Consider the following 23195-nt stretch of genomic DNA (forward strand, 5'->3'; position numbering starts at 1 on the left):
AATTTTGCTCTTTCCTTGACCTGTTAAATATCACCTAAATTTTCCCAAAGTTTTAGTTTAGACTAAGATCAGATTTAGAATATTTTCTTCTTATGTCTCATATTCAAACAACTGATGGCTATGTGCAATGTCTGTGTAGATATCCTAAATACTTTTTGCAAAAATTCTTCCTTTTACCAAGGGAAAGGAAGAGAAATATCCCTATCTTTGGGGGAAAAAAAAATCTGAAAACTTTTTTTTTTGCTGCTGATGCTGCTGTGTGAAGGCTAAGAAGGGTGGGGGATCAAGTCCACCCTTGGTCAGTTTGCAGATGAACCAACTTGGATGGGAGTGTTGATCTGCTGGAAGGCAGGAAGGCTCTGCACAGGGATGTAGTGATGTGGTTTTCAGTTTTATTTGTTAAAGGCATGTTGTTAATGGTTTGTTCTATGTACCCCCTAAGTTCTTTCCCATATGGTTTCTCCCATTTACAGTTATATGCCAATCTTGTGTTATGTCATCCCCGTGTCCTGTCAGTCACATTGGGGCCTCTCCCTAAATCTGGAAAGTTCCAGGGAGAGTGTTGTGTGATTAGCCAGGATCTGAGCTGTTCCCTCCTTCCCCCTAAGGACTGGTCCCTTGGAAAGTCCCTCAACCCAGAGCCACTCTCCCTCTCCTGTTGTTCCTAACCAGTTCATTCCTTTGTCCTTCCCCTTTATCCTCCCCCCCAATATAAGGTGTAGTCACAGGGCAGTCTGTGCTCTGTTGAGGCAGACTCCATGAGGTTGAGGTTGCTCTTTCTGTGGCACCAATAAACTTCTGTGGCACCAATAAACTTCTGTGGCAGACCCCTCAACAGAGTCCTCCCTTCATTCTCACCGTGATCACGCTAGCACATAGCCAAGGACTTCCAGAATCAGCAAGTTGTGTCTGCATACCGAGCTGTACCTCGCTTGTCACTGGTGCCAGGGCTGGCTGAGGCAGGTGGATGAGACACTGACCACGACACAGGGATATGGACAGGATGACGAAATGTATGAGGTTCAACAAGGCCAAGTGCCAGGTCCAGCCTTTGGGCCACAACAACTCCTGCAGTGCTCCAGGCTGGGGTGGAGTGGCTGGAAAACTGCCTGGGGAAAAATGCCCTGGGGGTGCTGGGGCACAGGGGCTGAGCATGAGCCAGCTGTGCCCAGCTGTGCCAGGAAGGCCAGTGGCACCTGGATTGTACCAGCAATGGGGTGGCAGCAGGAGCAGGGCACCTGGATTGTGCTGGATTGTACCAGCAATGGGGTGGCAGCAGGAGCAGGGCACTGACTGTCCCCCTGTGCTGGGCACTGTGAGGACACACCTCGAGTGATGTGTCCAGTTCTCGGCCCCTTATGACAAGACTGACACTGAGGGGCTGGAGAGAGTCCAGAGCAGGGCAACAGAGCTGAGGCAGGGTCTGGAGCACACATCTGGAACAGCTGAGGGAGATGGGAGGGCTCAGCCTGGAGAAAAGGATGCTCAGGGGAGACCTTATAATTCCCTGGAAGGAGGCTGGAACAGGGTGAGTGTCAGTCTCTTCTCCCAGATAACAAGCAATAGGACAAGAGGTTTTACCAGAGGATGTTTTAGATTGAATATTAGGAAAAAATTCTTTGCTGAAAGGGTTGTTAAGAACTGGAACTGTCTGCTTGGAGAAGGTGGTTGCCTTCTCCAGGGGGATGTAGATGTGATGCTCAGGGACATGGTTTAGCTGTGGACTTGGCAGTGCTGGGTTAATGGGTGGACTTGAGCTTGGAACTCTTTTCCAACTTCAGCAATTCTATGTTTCTATCCTATGATTCTATGAAGCAGTTGGAAGGTTTTCACAAGGAACCTTACCCCATGTCCCAGCTTTCCATCGACCTCTCTAATGTTAACTGCAGCACACTGGACTTGCTCTGCTTATTTTTTCCTCTAGCTAGGATTCCTACTGAAAAATCAGCATGCTAAATTAAAAACATACATTTCATATGTATCAATGCAGTGTAAAACAACATAAACATTTTAAATACTTGGAACAGACAGGATATCCATTATCTGAGGTCTATGGAGAATAACAATAATTCATAAGATACACATCAATTTCATATATTATCTTTGTATATTTTTATGCATCTGGTATAGACAACACACATAGAAACTCTTTCAGAATTTACACCTGATCTCTTATCTCTTCTTTTTTCCCCCTCCAGAGAGTCATTTTCAATGTTGTCAACTTCAGTAAAACAAAAAGCCTCTACAGAGATGGGATGGCTCCAATGGTGAAATCCACAAGCCGACCAAAATGGTGAGTTATTCTCTCAAAGAATTAATGACACAAATGTGTTTTATTTGGCACTTGTACCAAAGACCCCATGGTTGAAGAGCACTTTTACCTGAGAGTACCTTGATACAGTAGTGTTGTGAGGAGAAGTTCTTTGCCAATGTGAATTCTGGAGACCCCTTCTAGTACTTTGCTTCAAGTGGCATGACTGAAATGATGTCCATTTGAGCAAACTGGGCAGTCAGGGCTTGGGGGAAATTGTTTTTTAGTGACTTTCCAGCTCTTAGGATGGTAATTGTACCATTTTTGATGTGCATTAATCTCCAAAAAACCCCTGCAAATATTACGGGAGACGGACTGGGGTTGGTTTCGAAAAGCGACTTGGAATTGTTCTGCCTGTTTTGGGGTGGCTGCAATTTGGTGGAGGAATGTGAACTCTGCCATGTGAGTTGACCTCATGTGAATGAGCAGTGCCCGGCTTAAGACAGAGGGAGGCCAAACAACCTCATCATCAGCGGCATAAAATGTACAGAACGGGAAGCCATGTGCATATTAAACATGTGAATACCCATATAGATTGTACATTTTCTCAAAGCAAATGTAATGAAACATCTACTGTGAATAATAATATGTAAATCTAGTGAGTCTGAATGCATGCAAGACTCCCAAGAATTATATGATTTGCCTTTGCCAGGAGACTTGTTTGAATATGGATAGTGAGGTTAGGCCAGAGGTGTTCAGTAAGTTATTCTTGTCAGCCTTCACAGCTGCTACTTTTTATTGGTTAATTAGTAATACATCTGATCAAGCTGGACATTATCTGGGCTTTATAAATATATCTTTCTTAAATGCTTCAGCTGTCACAAGTTTTCCACTCACAAGGTGGAAATGGTGGTCATAAGATTGTTCTCAATGTGTGGCTTCCTCTTCCTATGACCAACAGAATGGATATTTGGCTTTTTGTCTAGATGATAAGGTCATATGGACAAAAGAACTGTCTCACAGTACAGTTAGTGGATTGAGTCAATTCCAGCTCAATAGGAACATGTAATAACATTGAAAATTAATTAAAAAAATCCATTGCATTTAGTGTTTTTGTAGCAAAAGTCATGTTAATTGTGTTTACTATTTAACTTCAGAAAAATCTTTTGGGGCATTGCAGGACCACATTTATCAAGCATATTTTAATCATTTTTCAAAACATTTTCTTTCTCTCACTGGGGTCTGGTATTTGCAGCTAAGTGTATTGTGTTTTAAGTTTATCTATAAATCAGATATTGCTTTCATACAAATTTTATGCCTTACTTTGTTTTCAAATTAAAGTGTAAATCTTACAAAACAATGCAAAATGGACTTATTTTTTTTAGAACATAGAGGCTCTTTCACTATTTTTAAAACAGATTTCTCTTCCATTTCCCCGGAGACCTATTTATTTTTGTGTTTTATATTTTTAGAGGATGTATTTTGCTCCCATGAAAGCGAAGAATGAATAACATTGCCTGAAGCCAGGCACAGTGTAGGCAGCAGGTGCTGAGCAGCTTCCTTTTACAGGGCTACTACCACACTTTAATCCTGTTTCAAAAATTCAAGATGTAATTTTTTTTTCTTTAAAAATATGATTATTCTATTAAGATATTTTTATTTTTTTTCTAATAGTCTGCATATGAAAACATCTTGCTCTGCTTTGAAGGTGCACATTAATTCATACTGTTATCAGGGACCTTAGTGATATTGGGGTCTTCTCAGTATAATTTTCTGTCTTGATGTTAATAGGATTTATGCATGTGTTTTCCAAGTGGGAAAACATATATATTATTTTTGGATGTATGAGCTCTATCAGGGCTGTCTTCCATTTGGATTATGCCTTCCACAGTTACCTCTGTATCTGTTTCCATGGCATTCTAGTGCAACCTGTAAACAAAATTTTCTCTTTCTCTGTTTGCTGAAATAGGATTTAGCAGTACTTGCAGCTGCTGTTGCAGCACACAGGTGGCTGTGGTCCTTGAACACGAGCAGGGCAATATCCAGCTGCATTGATTGGATCCTGTTTGATGTTCTGTATGTATTAGTCTTGTAAGCAATATTGGATCATTCAATGCTGCAAAAGTGCTGAGCTTTACATCAGGGGAGGAAGGTGTGGAAGGAAACTATTGAAACTCTCCACCTCATATTAGGGTTTGTGTCAGCATAGCAGGTTAGTGGACACAATGTAATTAAATTAGAAAATGATATATTAATTACAAAAAAGCTGAAGAAACACTAAAGGTTTTTAAATCCAGTTGAAAGGAAGATTACCAGTAGCCATGGGCTACAAATACTCTGTAGCTCAGGATTCATCTCTGAACTCCTCTGTATGAAATATTTGAGGAATTAATCATTATTGTGCCTGCCTGTGGAGGCATTTGTTCCATATTGAAATTCACCCAACTTCCTCTGGCCATACTGATAGGAACAACTCTGTGTCACACATAACTATTCCACTCCCTTTTTTAGATAACCAGCTTTGAATTTTATATGATAAAATGCCTGTTTTCCTTTTATTTTCATTTGAAAGATATAGCTACATTATCCCTCTTAATAACAGACGTTCCAAGCCTGAGTTGTGGCTTTTAGATTTAAATGAGAAACTTCCTACTGTACTCAGGCTAGAATTTGACCGTATTGCTCACAAACCCCTGCATATCAAAAGTAGATTGGCCTCCAGAGATTGTGAATTTTAATATTTGTTTTGAATGTGGTTATGCAAACATGGCTCCAAGCTTTGCAACACTTTGTGAGTTTGATTCTTGACTCTGGAACAAATTGCTGCCAAGTGCTCTTGAAGTAGAGAGTGTGTCAAACAGAGATCAACGTTTTTGACCTGTATTCTCTTGCCCTGTGGGGTAAGATCTTTAAATGCAGACAGCATCAAAGTTCAGCTCAGTGTTACTGATGTAAATGGAGTATATCACTGTCATCAAAGCACTCTATGTGGACACAGATGTTCTGGTGTTGACATATTCTTCTCTTTTGAAGTAAGGCCAAACATTTCCAGTAATGAGCTACTGGAAAAGATGAAGCAGTAGGGATATCCTTGAGAGATAAGGAAAAATATAGGTTTCGCTGTAAAGAAAAATATTTCTTAAAAATAAAATTTAAAAGCCTGAAAAAAAATTCTGATTAAAATATCTATGTTTTCCCCACACATGGTCATGGACACTAAATAGTAAGGGATTTTATCAGTTATATCAAATTTCATTCCATTGAAGCATAGCTTACATATTGAAAGACATCAATGTGTCACACCTGGTGACATCAGTTGCTTTCCATAGCATTGGACCAGATAAAACTCAAGATTTTATTAGAAACCAAGGAAATGGGCTGTGTCACTTTAACATTTTGGTTAAAATGAACTGTTTTTTCAGCTATATTGCACCAAGATTTTAGAGAATTGGAGGAGATTTTAAAAACAAAAAAATGCTATATATAAATTTTTAATATAAAACCTCAGTTTCATAGAGACCTGTTCTGATTTGCCTGTGTTTGTTTTTCCTGTTTAGTGGAGGTGAAGAATTTGAAGGGAGATGGATTTGAGGAAATTGAATTTTGGCTGTGTTTATGGACTTTATACTGTAATCCTATTTTTCCTTGCTGCTTGATTTAAGTACAACATTATTTTTTTGCAGTTCCTTAATCATGATTTCACACTGAGAGCTCTGTCTTTGGAAGTAAAGGTAGTAAAGCCTACCATGTGGGCATAGCAGTGGAAGACCATCTAAGTACATATACTGTACTATTATATTGATTGCACAAAGTTTTACAAGTTTCTCAAAGTTAAATAGAAGAGTGAGTTGTTCGAGAGGCAGCAGATTTTCCAAATGATGAAGTGAGCAAATATTCCCTTTGGGCAGAGAACAGCTATAACTCTTGATTATTCAGTGTGAGCATTGCCTCATCGGGGACATTAGTTTTTCAAATTGTGCTAATCTTTTAAAAGTAACAACTGGCCACTCATCACCTTAGGTATTTCAGCAAGATCATGTGCAAAACTCTAATTAGTATTTATAGAACAGCAACTCCTCCCAGTAGAATAGTAGCGGTAGCTGGCAAATATCTAGTTGACACCTGTTAAGTCTTTAGACATCCATTGTATTTTATTCTGCATTTCAAATGAGCAGAGAGCAGTAGGTGAAGTCCCCATAATTAAGGGATAAAGGATAATAAATAACGTGGCTCTTGAGTGGATGAACACAAGGTTAAAGGCTGTTCTGCAGTTTTGATGCTGTATTTCAGAAACTGTTTGTAAGTAATAATGATAGCTAAAATATTATTGAGCCTTCAGCATAAGGAGGATTTATGTCTAGATCTAAATGTGTTTTGTTTATAATGTCAGATTTCAAACTGCTTCTTGGCAAAGCTGTTGCTTTCTTCCCTGTCTTTTATTTCACTCAGCATTGATGGCTTTTAACTGGGTAGCTCCCTTCCCCAGCAAGCACTCTGCTACCTCTGCTGCTACAACATCTACTGCTAAATGCTCACAACACATTGCTTCTGAAGTGTTTTTCTTTTCCAGCAAACCTGGAAGCACAGAAAAACTTCTGGGTAATTAATTCAAATTTGAATCTGTATGTATCTTGGTAAATATTGTCATGATGAGAAATTTTGGTAGACATCAAGAAAAGCAATGTAAGTTTTATGAACAATACTCCCATATGTTCCATTCATCAGAAGGGGACAAGTCTGAGAAAATCTGAATTTTGAGTAGCTAAAATGTGTTGCTTCTTGCCAAGTTTCTTTAACATTTGTGTCTACAATGCAGTGTTACAATCACTACCATGTCTACCAGGCTGCATTATACATTCTGAGACTTTCAGCAGCATTTTTAGTATGTATTTATATATCTTTAGCCATAAGATAAGCTGTTTGTGAAATGAGCTGTCATTTGTGGTGAAACAGTTTGAGAATAAAGCACTAAATATATATATAGCTTGCTAATCTGAAAGACTAAAATTGCCTACTATAAAATATATAGCAGGCTGGGGCTAGTGATAACATCACCTGAATTTAGGTAAAGAAGATGAACAAGCTGTTACCGTTACCTGATTCCTTCCGTGGCCTATATTACAACTTTGGCTACTCTTGGAGGTTTGTTCTTTTGCCAGCTTTAGAACGTCATGTGTGCCTCCTCCTGCTTCCCTGAGGGATGTGGTGAGAATGCTTTTGGAGGTTCAGGAGCAAATCCCATGGCACAGGTGGGTGTTGGTGCAGTCCTTGCCAGGTGCAGCTCTGGCTCCTCAGAGCTCCCCCTCCCTCCTCCTGGTGCAGCTCTGCACAGGAGAACCAGGCTGGGAGTGAGCCCAGGGGAAATCCAAACTTTCAAGGAAGAGAAAGAAGATTTAGTCTTGGTCTGGGTCATAACAGAGATCCAAAATCAGCTGTATAGCTCCAACCACAGGAGCAGTAAGGGAGTTGGGAATAAGTGGCTGAAGCAGAGACGAGGGAATGGGCATAACAGCTCCCAAAAAAATGCCTTGAGAATTGTCTGTGGAACCTTCATTTCAATAACTTCTAGCATTTTATTTGGAGAAAATAGGGGGAAAGGCATTTTGGTATCGACCTTTTGAAATCCCATGTTGAGTGAAAAGCAGAAGTAGTTTTGTCTTGGTCTCAGTGCAGCTCTTTGGAAGAAAATAAGATCTTTTTAGACAGGTTTCAGGTTGGCATGTATATTAAAGTGAAATAACTGCCAATCCCCGGGTAAATTAATGTTTGTGTGAATCTTGTGAAATAACAAAATAAACAGTTCTAACCGCTCTACAAACCTGTCAAAGAAACACACTCTCTTCCTCTTTCCTGGCTCAGCAAAGGTGATTATTCCTGGAAGTATAGAGGAGGTTCCATATCACTGTTATTAATAACAGCTTTTGTGGAAATGAAGGTTATATTCTGCTGAAACAGTGTATGAGTCAGATCTCAAAATTAATGTGTATATGGTGTAGATTAAATAGGATTTGTTTATGTTAAGAAAGTAAGTTACATTTTATTGGAGGAATACTTCACTGGAAATTTAAGATGGAATTACATTGGAGGAAACGAATAACAAGAAATTTAAATTAATATAAAAGAAGGCAAATGTGTTTTAGGATTCAAAGAGAAAATTATGAAGAAGTTCCAAAGGCTGCTATGCCATCATGAAAAACCCTAGCTGTTTTGTATGTATGTGTGTCTTTCCTCATCATTTATCTAACTGATCTCCTATAAATCAATTTATTTAGATTACAGCAGAGTCAAAAGGCCCCAGCCAGGATCAAGACTTATTGTGCTTAGTGCTGTGGCAACATATAAACAGACAAAGTCTTTTTTCTGAAGTTGTGAAAATTTTATGATTGATTTCAGTAAGAGCAAAGTTAGGCCAATACTGAGCACTTCTGAAAATTCTATCCTTAAAGATTTATTCCAAGCAGTAACTGTTTAAAAAATGACATACTGCTTACATAAGAGTCTAAATATTTGATGGTTATAGTATTTACATCTAAAACACCAGAGGCTATGTGCTTTAATACCTCAATCTGTTTCCCATATACTCTGTCAACATGAGTTCCCTGCATTGATTGAGGGCACTCTGTGATCCCTAAGGTTGTATTCATGAAAGGTTACCCTTGGCACTACTTTATTCATGAAAGGTTTGAAGCACATAGGAAAAAAATGGGTTGGTTCCCGTTAGGTGTATTTTTTGTCATCTATAAATACTTAATTACTGGGGTTCTGATGAGAAATTCAAAAATCTTAAGAGCGTGCAGTTGTGTGAAAATAGCTCCCCTATCACCGGTGCAAAGCACAATGAAATTTGCAGTTGGGAGATTTTGTGGCAGTTTAAAACAACTCAGTTGTAGGTTTTTCCCACTATAGTGCATGGTATTGAGTTTAATAGCTGCAAAATATGACCAGAGATGTGCATTATATCCCATCCTGAAACAGGTCATTCTCTCTCCTCAGGTGATGGGCATTTGGTGGAACTGATTGCATGAAAAGTGTTCACAGAACTGGGTCCCTAACCTTGGCAGGTTTAACAAAAAGTACATAAAATTGAAGCTTTTTCTCCCCCCGAAATGAGTCTGTAAGTTAGATAAATATGGGCAGCACTGAGCTCAAAGTAGAGTCAAACTACCAAGAGGACATTGCAGCTTTTCATTGCAATTTTATACTTTGGACTAATGGAGTGAAGCAGAATGAAAATCACCTCTGTTAAGAATGGCATTTATCAGCTGTAAGTACTTAGTAGTAAGAGCTCTACACAGACAAAGCTGAGTGTCACCAAGAAATGTACTTGAAAATCAGACTGTTAACACAAGACTACACAAATAAGAGCCAAAAACTGTAATCAGAAAATGTAACATCTCTTTAAGAATCTTTTAATGGTCTGAAGAGTGCTAGACAAGTTGAATTTAACAAGATGTAATAACCTATGACATAATATAATTGAGAATGCACCAGGACACGGCACAGTCAGGTTAAATTTTGGCTTTCCTTCACTTAGCCTTGCAACTTTAAAGATCTTTCAACACAGGGTTTTAAAAATACATAGTACTGTTTAAATTTACATATGACATAAAAGCATAGAATGTGCAATACATCAGAAATACAATTCTAAGCAAAGTTAGGGTTGAAACATCCAGCCTAATAATTTAAAATGTTTGTTTGAATCATTAACAACAAAGCTTTTATTCATTTGCTGTGAAGAAACACTGTTTAGTGCAGAGGAAAAGGTGCAAACTTCTGATAAAAGTGAGACCATTCTCAGGCGCTTGCCTTATATTCCAAGTGCCATGGTAAAAGTCAAAGCAATGAGCTCAATTTCTCTTTTAATAGAACATAAAATAGAAGACAAAAACATTTTGCTGTACTGTGGAAATTGAGAACTGTAGAGAAAATGAGCAGTAAATAAGTATGGCAAGTGATAATGCAGGAACAGAACATTAAAATAATAGGTGCTGTATATTGAACTTGGACTCAAGGGATTCAATAGTTGTATACAAACCCAAAAGATAAAAACCGGATTCTTATGCTGTGATTACTAGGGATAAGTTGTGAATTAACTTCTGTATGATATGACACAGGTTTGAGAGAATTAAAATTTAATGATAATACAATAGGGATAAGATCTTTCCTGTATCTCTAGATGCTGAGGCAGTGGTTAAAGTTTGTTTTTAAAACTGCTTCAAGTAGGATTATTGAATTCCAGCTTGAAAGTGAAACTTCGTCTTCCTGCTTCGCTATATTAAGCATCTCTGAGATTGAAAACCTAGCAAGAGCTCTCCTAGTGTGATTAGAAAGTATCCAATATTTTTTGGCAGCAAATACTAATTCCAATCATTCTGTCTGGTACTGCTCAGGCAGCACGAGGATAACTGGCTGTCAGATGCTTTGGGTAATGGAAAGGTGAGGCTCCAGGCTCTCAGTGGAAAGCTGGCAGCTTTGCTGACAGTTCCCTGCCTCTGGAAAATCAGAGTGCTGCTGGGGAGAGGATGGGCTGTGTGGGGTGAATGGCCTGGGCAGCGCTGTTTTCTTAGCTGGAACAGCATCCCTTTGGAAACCACGGATCTTTAGTAGAGGTTTGAAGGACACAGTGCCTTCATCACCACCCATAGACACTCAGCTTTCCTTACAGGTTTCCCTGCCTTCTGCCAAGCAGGTCTGGGTGGGATGCAGGGCTGGTTTATCTTTATGGGCAGCAGGTCTGGGGCATTTCCCAAGGACCTGTGGTGGCATTTCCAGGCTGGACATGTCCACAGCATGGCCCTGCAGGTGGGTGCAGGAGAGCAGTGCAGGTGGGTAAGCTGTGCAGGTGAGATCAGGAGAGCCAAGCAGGAGGGTGAGCAGTGCAGGTGGGTGCAGGAGAGCAGTGCAGGTGGGTGAGCAGTGCAGGTGGGTGCAGGAGAGCAGTGCAGGTGGGTGAGCAGTGCAGGTGGGTGCAGGAGAGCAGTGCAGGTGGGTGAGCAGTGCAGGTGGGTGCAGGAGAGCAGTGCAGGTGGGTGAGCCGTGCAGAAGAGCAGTGCCGGTGGGTGAGCAGTAGAGGTGGGTGCAGGAGGGCAGTGCAGGTGGGTGAGCAGTACAGGTGAGATCAGGAGGGCAGTGCAGGTGGGTGAGCAGTACAGGTGAGACCAGGTGAACAGTGTAGGTGCCCACCCCTGGATGCGGGGCTGTACCTGCTCAGGTGGGTCAGAGCAGCCCCTCGGGCCGGCCCCTCTCCCCCACAGCCCCACAGGGGCTCTGAGGCCGGAGGGGAGCCCCGCACGTCCTGGCCGGGGAGGGTTTCCTCAGCTCCTACATCACACAGCATATGAACCCTCACCTGATTTTATCTTTTAACAACGATGGGTGTGTGCAAACCTCTAAAAATCTTGGCAAAGAAGCCATAAAGTGTTTATTTGAGCTGGACTGCTTTGTTCAAAAGAAAGTGCCCCTTGCCTGGGCTGAGGGGAGTCCTGCCTGTGGTGGGGCTATGCCCTGTCCTAGGGGCACCTCCCCTCAGGGGCTGCTTTGTGCCCTTTTCTAGGCTTATTCTCTGCTTTTATCCCATTCTGGGCTCTTACACAGACACTGCCAAGCCCCATGAGAGGTTAAAATCCCTGGTGAGAGGATGTGGGACTGCCTGTCACACCCTGTCCCTTTGGCGGTCCCTGGAGGAGTGTGAGCAAGGTCCAGGTGCTCACCCCTTTTCCATCTGCCCCAAAATGTGTGGCCAAGGGAACGGCGTCATGAGAAGCACAGAAATGAGCAAAAAGTGTCCTCTCAGCAGCTCAAGGATTAGGCTTTTATTAAGGATTGCTTGTTAATTTATTAGAGACTTGCACCGAGTAACTGGACTTGTAGTAAAATGACATGAAATGGTAAAATTAGTAACTTCCCTAACAGGGAACTGCTGCTGAGATTGAGGAAGAAAATGGTGTTTCTGTTTGCTTTTTGTTTGAAGGCAGCAGTGTTTTTTAGTGTTTCTGAGCTGCTGCTGTGAAAAAATGCTGAATTCATTCTGTGGAGAATTCTTTTGGAATTGTTTATTGGAAATATGCAGTACCATTTGGAATATTTATAGGAAGGGACATTTCAGCTCAAGACAAAGAAATTCAAATTAAAAAAATAGATTTACAATAAAAAGAAATTGAAGAATATCCAAGTTAAAATAAGTTACTGTGCCTTTTAATATTTGATAAAATCCTGTCCTAACATTTTTCCTAGTGGAGTTAAAAAACACCAGCACCTCATGGCTTCACAACCAGAAGTGATATAATAATTTAGCTTTAATAAGAAAAAGAATTTTTCCCCATCTGCTACAGTACTGGATACTTTAATGTTCTTATGGTTGTTTTTAAAATGTCATTCAGTCAATGAAGGGGAGTCATGTAGCATGTGTATTTTTCTGTGTAGTTTTTTTATTAAACATAATTCCTTGGGCTCTCCTGTGGGACTGCCTCTATCCTGGGGGTACTGGTGGGAAGGATTGTGATGCAAATCCTGCCCAGGAAGTGTTTGGCTTGTTTCAACTCTGTGAACTTGAGGAATGACTCAGCCAGGGGAAAAGTGCTGCTGCATGTGCAGTCAGAAGGGCTTTACCTTCAGGAGCAGCTTCTGTAGCTAAAAGCAAAGTAGAGTCAAGATAAGTAGGGAAGGAAACACCTTCAGATTCACTGAGTGTTAACCCCTGCAGGGAAAAAGTTGATTCTTGCTTTGAAAGGAGGAAAAAAAAAAAAAAGAGAAATACTGTGTGTATACCTGGTGAAATGAAGGGGAATTGATTTAGGTGGGAATGATGGATATAAATATAGTTCTCTGTATAATTTAAAAAACAAACAAACAACAAACCCTGTGCTGTATGTCACGGTCTTCAAGACTACATGTTCATGTTAACTGTTTCATTCCTGCCTGAAATCTGGGGTTTTTAAAACCAGAAGATTATTTGCAATCAGAGAATGTTCACTTGGAGGAAATTTCCACAAGAGTGGAAATTTCCCAGCTGATGTGAGGTACCTGTAAATCAGAAGTTAACATCTGTGATCTGTGTGGCTGCAGTCTTTGACAAGAGTCTCAGAGTACAGGAAAGTGAACAGAGCATTCTGGATTTGTCATTTCTAATACTCATCAACTTGTTTCTGTGTGCTGTGAAAGTACAGAAACCAATGACCTAAATGAATCATAAATGTCTGGGGTGGGTGTGTTGGTATTTTCATATGGGGGATGCTCCTTCAGTTTGTTTCCCTTTCCTTTTCTTTTGGCATAGAATTCCAAGTTTGCACTAAGGAACTGGGCTTTACAAACACATCTGAGTACAGGAAGTGAAGGAGTGGATACAAATGGCTAGAAAATAGTAGTCTGTAGTGAAATGTGTGAGTGTTTCTGGGACCTCTGGATACTAAAAATAAAGAAGGAAATAAATAACATATCGAATGCATGTTCTTCTGTATAGAAAAGAAAGAGACAACTTAACCATAGCCAGGGATGGAAAACTGTATTTTAGTTCTTAGCAGCTGCTGCACAACAGAACAGAGTGTTTGCATTCACAGTACTGCCACTGTGTGGTTTCCCCTGAAATTCTGCAGGTAAGGAAAACTCTTTAGCAAATTATCAAGACACTCAAAAGCAGCACGTAGCTGTGGGAAGGAGGGTGATGGCAGTGAAAATGTCATGGTGCATTTCCAAAGGTTTGCTTTTTTAGTTTTGGTTTTGATTTCAGTTTGCCTTCCTTGAAGGAGGGATTTCATGCTTGAAAAGTTTCTACCCTCCAAATACAGGTTTTCAGCACAACCTGACATTTCAATACCTAAATATTTATGGTTGAAACTGGAGGTTTCCTTTTGCTCTTTGTTTCAAAGGTTGGTACTCAATCATAGGTCCAAGACACAGTTGTTATTAGAGTTTCTTTTGAAGGTTTTAGTTCTTGGAAGGTAGAGTGCAATGAAATAAAGATATACACTGAGTCAATCTTGTGCTAACATAAATAAAGGCTGTTTGTAGCTTTAATTTAACATGGAATTAATAAAAGCTATCTCTCTTGAAGCCACCAAAAATGTGAATTAATGTTTAAAAAACCTTCTGGTAAGTGGAGCTGAGATACTTTACAGCAGATGCACAACATTTACAAGTATCACTAATATGATCTGCCTGACAGCATGAGCCACATGCATGAGAGCTTAATGGTCACTAATGTCTCAATAAAAGCTATTTATTGGAGCATATTTTTTAAGATACACCTTTAAGTACAGATACTTGATACTTTGAGTTCCAGTTTCAAAATAGGCTTCTGTACTCATTTCTCATGTTGATATCTGACCATTTTTGCATTGGGAAGGCACTATAAAAAAATTAAAATACCAAAAAACACTCTGACCCTAAGCGACACAATACAGACATTTAAGTCAAGCTTAAAAAATACATATAATTTAGGTCAATTGTATTAAAATATAGATACAGAAAAATATATATTATTACTATTCCAGTGCTAAATGAGACTTGAATCTGGAGAGTTTTTGAACAGTACTAATTTTTTTACCTTCACTTTGTGCCAGATTCTGCTGGATATCTTCCATCTTAGTTTCAAATGAAATAGTTGTAGTTTTGAAATGCTGGTCAGCTACTCTTTTCCTACCTATAAGACTCCAACATAATAAAACAACTCCTAATTATTCCTGTTATACCTAAATGTGACTATATGTATGCCACAATCAGAAAATCTGGAAGCTAATAATGAACTACATTGTCTCTGACATAGTTTGACTTCTCCTCTCCTCTTCCTGTTTAATACTGGATTTCCTTGAATGTGAGGTGTGAGCTTCAGGAAGCTGTGCCTTGGAAACAAGTGTGTTACAGCTGTGAAAATTCAGTTGTGTTCAGGAGCTGGTCATGGATTCAGTTATACCATAGTAACAATAAAATAATTGTGAAGCTTTTTTTTTTTCTTTTTTCCTTGCAAAGGAGGAAAGTTTTTATTCAGTAACAATGACATCTGTAAGAAATAGAGGATGGAAAAACCCATGGTCCTTGAAATGATGGCACCAGACATGGGTTCCACAACAGAGCTGAGTCCCAGGCCAGCAGCTAAGAGCTGCCTTGGATGTGGGTAGACATGAAAACAATTGACTTGGATGGATAAAATGAAAGTCAGCTGAGATGGAAGGAGAGCTTTGAATGTTACTCATAGTGACTTGATAGGTTTTGAAGAGTTAGGGTGATTCTGATTAAGTTTTTGGGGTCACAGAATGTGAGGCTGACTTTGGAAATTCAGCCAGCAAAAGCAAAATGGTTGTAATGTTTTGCTGTTTTCTGCTCAAAGCCCCATCCCAAGATAGAAGATCTAACTAGTATTTATTATCACATTTTACAGGAGCAGAGATAAAGGCAAAAGATAATAGATTTTTTTTCAAGGTCATTGTGAAGAGCAGCTTAGGCACAACCTCAGAATTTTTTCATTTTATTTGTTTCTCAGTTCAGTGATCTGCAAGCAGTAAAAATCTAATACCAAATTTACTACATTATACTGTTACATTATTATCTTAAAATTTCATGCCATACATAGGTGGCTGTAAGCAGGTCCTACTTGGGTTCTGGGGCTTACTTATCTTGATTTTTCTTCTGGTGATTTATTTATTTAAACTCCCAGGGAAAGCTTGGAAGTTTCCAGGATTTGAGACTTCAGAAAGTGATTTACTCTTTTTTTCAGAAGCATACTACTGGTCCTAGCAGATTTAGCACACCTTATTTGTTATAAAGGAATATTTATACTCATTTATTACAATCTGAGAGCTAGAATTTTCCTCTCACAATATTTACATAAAAGTTATCTCTTGCTAGATTACTAAAAAAAAAGAATCACCCTTCCCCACCTCAGAATTGCATTTTTTTAAAATGTTTTAAAGCAGTCTAAAAATACATCCAGACACTCCAAGCTAAGCAACAGAAAGACTTCCCATAAGTTCCAGAACAATTAAACTCAGTGCTCCCTTCTAAATAAACCATGTGCTGGGTCAGGAGAGGCAGCAAGAGGCAGCCTCTTTAGCCCCACTGTTTGCACAACGTTCTGCTGGAGCCCTGCACAGCTTTGAAGTTTTCCTCAGGTCTAACTGCCCCCAAAAAACCCCACCTGCACAGGGTTTTAAATTTAGCTTTTAGAAGTTTTTCCAAGTAAGTTTGAACCGCCGAAATGAAGGTTCATAACACAAAAGTTGTCTTACCCTTTGTGCAAATGGTGCCCTTATAATGTGGCGTATTAAATATTTAACATAGTTTGCAGCAGATAAAAAGCAATTTTGTTTAATTTTTCCTAAATATTAATGCTATCAGGCACCTTAATCCTTTCATTATAACAAAAATTTGTTCAAGCTCATTCTTATTAAACATTTTCTAATTTATAATGATATGGATGTTTTTCTTCTGATCCTAATAATTAAGGCCAAAATGCCATTGTAAAGAAAAAAATGTGAGAGCTGGGAGGGGGAGTCTTCACTGGTAAATTAGGAAGAATTATAGGCCAGAAAAATAGATTATTTTACCCAAGGATACCAAAGACAATGCCTATCTCTCAGGTAATCCAGCTCCCCAAAGTTTTGGGTCAGTTGCCAAGGAATGAAATGGAATACCTGCAAAACACTCAGTGAAATGACCTGGAAAATAATGTATAAAGAGGTTGCCAGTCACTTCTGAGTGAAGACCATTCTTCCATCTCTATCTCTGAATTGCAGAAAAAGAAAATAAAATTCCTGAATTGGAATTAGTTTCAAATCAACTTTTCTCTGCATCCCAGAACAAAAATGTAGTCAGCAATTATTTATAATGCTAATTAAAGACCTGTTCTAACAGGGTTACTGGAGGCTGAAAGTCCTTGATACGACAGCAAATGATTTCCATAACCACCCATTGGCATTCAAAGACAGTAAAAAGGTAGGGAAAGGATAAGAACAATGAGAAAGAAACAATTGTAAGGAAATATTGTTTAGAAATTGAATATATTTAAGTGATGTTATACTTACTCCAAGCAGATTGAAGTGGCTTCTCTAATTACAGTAAAACTACAGCTGACAAAAAGGGAGATTGTGGCCCATTTTTGTAGTGGGCCCAATATCTCTAGATTGTTTTAAAAATATCATGTTTATTCTTGTTTTCCTTCTTTCTCCCATCTAATTCTTATTTATGCACTCTCACAAAAGGACATTAATTCATTTGCTTTAAAACTGTATGTTTTTATTATGCAGCTTTTCTCTCCTCATGGAATGACTATTTTTAATTTTTGGTGTCCACAGCTTTTCAGTTGAACTGAAGAAATATTGCTAATTTTCTTGTATGTGAAGAACTTTATTGCTTTCTTGGTAGATGCACTTTAAAAAAAAAGTTTCTTTACATAGTAAGCTGCTTAAAACAGTCTTTGCATAATTCTTGGGTCTGCTGAATCCCATGTTAGTTGATTTTCTGAGCCAATATTACTCATGCATAGAATAATTATATAGATATTTCTATAGAGAAAGTAAAGAATGAACTTACAAGATAAAGAACTGAGTGCAGTGGCTGTGAGGTTTGTGAACACAGTAGGTCAGTACTTATTTTCACATCAGGGAAAATCGGGAGAAACCTCTGGATTTAGCTGGAGTCATTTTTAGATTTAAATCAGTGTAAGGTAAGCTCCTTTCTTCCATTATATTGTAGGATTTTGTGGTCTCAGGGGAAGAATTTGTTTAATTTTGAGAGTTTGATTGAAGTCAAAGTTGAGCACATTTTTAAGCACCTTGATGGATGTAACTTCTCCCAAATGCCAGAAATGCGCAGGTGGCCCATCAACCATGAATCTCACTTGCTTCTATTGCTAAAGATTGTGTCCCAAATATCCTTTGCCTGGGATCAGCTCCCATGTGTGAGGAGCAGCTGCCTGAGGTCAGTCTAAAGGCAGACAGAGATGGGATTGTAGCTAAAGTCAAACTCTCCAAGGATGGGAAAGCTCTTTTATTTTAGAAAATGGTTCTGGATTATGTGCTGCCTGTGGAAAATTGTGGTAGCATATAAAAATCCCCCCCAATTCACTCCCCTCAGTGGACAGCTGGAACACTATTCTCTTCTACACTTGCATTCCTGCCAAGGTTTGTTGTGAATACACCTGCAGCTTCTCTTCAGCTGCACCAGCTAATGATGATTCTGTTGTGCTGCATTCCTGGTGTCCTCAGAAAACACAGAGAAGTTCCAGGTTTACACTCACAGGCTGAACAGCACTGACATTTGTCTTAGAAACTGCCACGGATTTTGGCCTAGGATGACAGAGACAGGCTTGGTTATGAGTAGTGAAGTTCAAGGTGAAATAAGAGTTCCCCAGCAGGGTTTGGGTTTAGATCTCTTCTACTGAAACAGATTGGAAGAGTGAGGAGTCTTACTGTCCTCCATAAAGAAATGGAAAACATCTGTCAGCAGTTGTGGTGAAAACCAGTAATAAACAAGAGGAGAGAAAGAACAGAAAGTAAAAAGAAGAGATTTATAATTGTAGGAGAAAAGAGAAAGAAGGAAATATCCTAACAAATCACCACTCCTAACAGAAGCATGATGCAAACCAGAACACTTGCCTCTGCAAAAGTGCATCTACATTGTACAGGATCCAGACCATGTTTTGTGCAGTCACAATAGAGACAGACAAGTGAACAATCATTAATATTTTCTTCAAGGAAAGTGAACATTTAAGTCTAAAGGTGAAATAAGGATTTTTTTTTTTTTTAGTGGCCTAACTAAATAATTATAGTACATTCTTTTTTTTTTGGCACCAATAGATGGACCTCCATACAGCAGGTTGAATCTGGTAAATCTCAGTGGCTTCCAACTGTCAGAATGTACCTGGCAAGCTTAGAGGAGAAAAATGATAGTAAAGGGGAAGGAATAAGTCGACATTAATGTTACATGCCTACATACTAACTTGGCTTAAAGTAGATATGGAAATTGAGGTCTAAAATATCTCTCAATATCGTTAGAGGAGACAGATTTTTAATGTTTTTCAAATTAAAAAAGGTTCTTTCAGTTCATGAAGATCTATAAAAGTGTAACTGTACTCTTCATGTAATTGAAACGTTAATTTCACCAACCTTTCCATGGAATGCTTGAATGTCTCTTCTATGCGTCTCTCTTCACAAATATCAAGTTTAAAGGAATTTTTCTTGAACCTGTGAAGATTTCTTGAATTGCAGCAAAACAGGTTGTTACAAAACCCACAGCTCTGTACATGAAAAATATTGAAGTTCTATTTTAAGTATTACTTGGCATATCAAAAACTTTACACTGGTAATTGCATTGTCAATCATGTAGTGTCCCATTGCTAGAGAAATAGGTTCAAATCCAGCCATTCTTTATTTTCCAATGGCTAAAAAAAAAAAGAGTTTTATAATGAGAAAATAATACAAATTATTCCCTTCAAGAATTACACAGGGTATATTGCACAACAAAATTATCATAAGCAACAGTTAGATCATGAATTATGCTTGAAATATCTGCATTTTCCAGCTTCCTACAGTCTTTTTTTAAAACACTTTGAGCTACGCTAATGCCCACTGCGTATCGCTTGAAACCTGCAGAAGGTTTGTAGTCGGTACGAGCTGATGTGCTGTTGATCTCTGTTTGCAAGCTGTTTAATGTTAAAAGTTCTGCTGAAACTGTCAGTAGAAAGACTATGAATAATTTCAAACACCCTTCCAGGCTTATCTGTTCACTTGCTTCCAGCATGCTGCTTTTAGTAATGAAACTATAGGTGCTGCCTGGCTGCTGGAAAAGTGACTTTGAAGCAGTTTCACCACAGCTGCTGCATAAGACTGAGATGGTGCCTGCACTGCTGGATCAATTATCACTCATTCCTTGTAGCAGTGATGCTTATTTTTCACCAGAGTGGTGAAAAAAATATTCAGTGCATGAATGCAGTGTGGCCCCATGATTGTTGATGACATCCAACATTTCTTCCTGGAGCCTGGACTTATAGGGTTGCTACTTCCTGCAGGGTGTGTTTGCATGTGCTTCTATGTATGATGCATTTGGGTGGTGTTTTAAAAATCTGATTCTCTTTGAAGCATGTAAAAGGCATTATTTGATGGAAATGTTGAAATACTGATTGATCTTGTAAGATATCTGCCAGTATCTTGCAAAAATCCTTATGCTTTTAATAATCTGGTCTCATCTAAGCTTGAAATAGATGACAGATTTGTTCTGTTGTTGATTAGAGTCTAGCAAGAAACAGGAGTGTGGTGATTAGGAGTCTGTATTTCCCATAACCACCCTTTACATATCTTGTATTCAAATCTGAATCTTTAAATCTGTGAGGGTTTTTTTTGGTCATTTTGGTTGGTGGTTTCTCTTTTCAGTTGGTGGGTTTTTTTAAAAATTTTTTTTTAATATTTTATTTTATTTTATTTTATTTTATTCTTGTTTTCTCTCTTAAATCCCTTTGTTGGAAGTTGTCTTACTCAATGAAAGACCTCAAATAAGAAAAAAAAGTTTCAACTGTGAAGGGCAAGTATTTTAGAAAGCTCTTTTGGGTTTTAGGTAACAGTTAAATAAAAAAAAAGGAGAAAAAAAAAGAACAATATTCAGGTGGACTGCCTCCTTTTCAGTGAAAGGGTGGTGCAGTAAAAGGTGATCTACTGTTGCAGAGTCTCTACTTCTTGCACTTATTATGGTACCATGGTAACATCAGAATTAGACACAGAAAATGGGGTAAGCAGCCTGGTAGAACATAATCAAGAGCATACAAACAATGTGTTACAGGGAATCTATAGGAGAAATTATTGCCAAATATTGTAGGGTTCTGGGAAGGAACATTGTAGAGCTCTTCGGGGAACAACTCGAGTAGGGGATCTGTCTGTAGGAAAAATGGAAACTGTTGAAAAGAAACATTGTCAGGGCTGGTGAGAGGAGTGTGGAACATGACACTGCTACTACAGACAGGTGGTGGCATTCTAGGTTGGGAAGAAGCAGAAACCAGTTAGCTTTTGGAATCTGTGAGAGGGGTGATTTCCTCTGGATATAAAGAAACAATAAATCACTACTGCTCTGCCTGTGGGCTCAACCAGCAGGGTCATAACTAGGTCCTTTCAGTGATTTTTGTGCCTGTCTGAAAGCAGAGTACAGGCTCGTGTGTTGCAAGTGTTGTTTAGGGTCTTCAGACAGAGGCAGTCACAAGCATTGTTGGCAGTGCAGGAAGGCACAGGTACTGTGGCTTTGCCAGACTGTAATTGAGAGGGATAAAACTACAGTACAGGGAATATATGATCCCAAATCAAAAACATCTGATCCTGGTGTCTCAGGTCAATATTCCTGTCTGGGAATTCAGCAATCCCAGATTATAAACCCAGCAGAATAGGAACTGCAATTAATGCAAAATCATAGGCATGACTGCATGTGAGACATTAAATAGTTTAGATCACAGCAGACTGTTGTATTTTCATTTCTGACTGCTTTTGTTTCTCACAGGAGGTGTTTATGCACATTGTTTCAAAGGATTTGTGTACACATTGTGAATTTACTACAACAATGTTGTTGATTTTTGTTCCCCAGCTGCTATGGGTAACATGGGTATCTTTGTACCACCTGTGCATCAGGAGGTCCTTCCTCCCTTTGGCTGATTGCAGATTACAGGTTTGGATGTTATCAAATTAACCTTATGAACTGCTTTGGTTATTCTCAAATCAACCTTTTGACCCTCGTGTCAAAATTGTTGCAGCTGAACGTGTATGAGCATGTGAGGATTAAGGTGTTGGGACTGCTATCCTACCATTTAATATCAAAGGCAGCCTGGAAAACATTGCTTATGAAATTGATTGATCTTTCTGTTGTGAGGAAATGATAAGGTTGTGAGACACAGACAGCATAAAAGATGTTTTGTGCAGAGCAAATACGTTAAGTGCAGTGCCCACTCTTAAACTGGTTATTGCTTTGCTGGTGTGACAGATTGAGGGACAAGACTGCAGGAGCTCGATCCCTCCAGGGCCACAGAGGAAGATGAGCAGCATCCAAGGTGCTCAGGGGGCTGCTTGATGTTCTCTGCCCCTTTCTATTGCCTTGAAATGGAAATGGAAGCAGGGAGAGTTTCTTGTTGACTGGAGAAAGACAAATGTTGTCCCCATCTTCAAAATGGCCAAGAGGTCTACTTGGGGAAGAGCAGATGAACCCCCTTTGGGCCCTGTATGGAGCAGGTTTTCTTGGAAGGTATCTCTGGGCCTGTGAAGTGGAAGGCATTTGGATGCTTAATCAACCTGGTTGCCTTCTATGATAAGATAAATGGATTTCTGGGTGACCGGAAAGTTATTTACCTCAACTTTAACAAGGCTTTTGATGAAGGCCCTTGAGGATATTTTTGTAAGTTTTGTTGGTCTGAGTGCACGGACAATTAAACAGTCTTTAGTATCAACTCAGGTATCTAAATGTAAAAAGAGACTCCCAAAATATCTAAGGGAATTCAGTTAGAAATGTTCAGAGAATGATTCAAAAATTATTCAGAATGTTTTCAAGTGATAAAGTCAACTACTGTTTGCAAGGCTGCAAAGCATAAACAGTACTTGAATCTTATTTATTAGGAAGGCCATACAATTTCTTTTTTTACACATAGCGCTCAAGCCAACAGAAAATAATGAAGAGTATGCATTAAAAACTACACTAATTGTGTTAGTTTAATAGTAATATTGTAACATTAAAGCTCCTACTTGTTCTCCTTCTTTATTAATAAATAATTACTGATTTTGTTGTTTATTTTTGGTAATACCAGGCTGTGAACTGGGACGGCTAGAGGGCAAGTAACATGTGCTCTCCTCCTCAAGGAAGCGAGCAGTGGCCAGTGGGAAGGTGACAGACACTGATGATCTGGGCAGGTTTCCTCCCTCCCTGTACAGTTGCTCAGCAAACATACAAAAAATTCACTTTCTGCAAAAAGTTTCTGGCACATCAATCTGCT

At 39.2% G+C, this 23195-nt stretch overlaps 1 protein-coding gene across 1 annotated transcript in view; it reads left to right on the forward strand.

Annotated features, from left to right (window-relative positions):
- AGBL4 (AGBL carboxypeptidase 4) overlaps window positions 1-23195 on the forward strand; it is a gene marked incomplete at its 5' end in the record, with an annotated part of 886698 nt that overhangs the window by 216734 nt on the left and 646769 nt on the right. Inside the window, one exon of the mRNA XM_083868088.1 lies at window positions 2199-2293. Coding sequence (XP_083724214.1) covers window positions 2199-2293 — 95 coding nt within the window. The remainder of the gene's footprint in view (window positions 1-2198; window positions 2294-23195) is intronic.

This window comes from Zosterops lateralis, assembly GCF_965231275.1.
Source record: "Zosterops lateralis genome assembly, chromosome: 9".
Taxonomy (NCBI): domain Eukaryota; kingdom Metazoa; phylum Chordata; class Aves; order Passeriformes; family Zosteropidae; genus Zosterops; species Zosterops lateralis.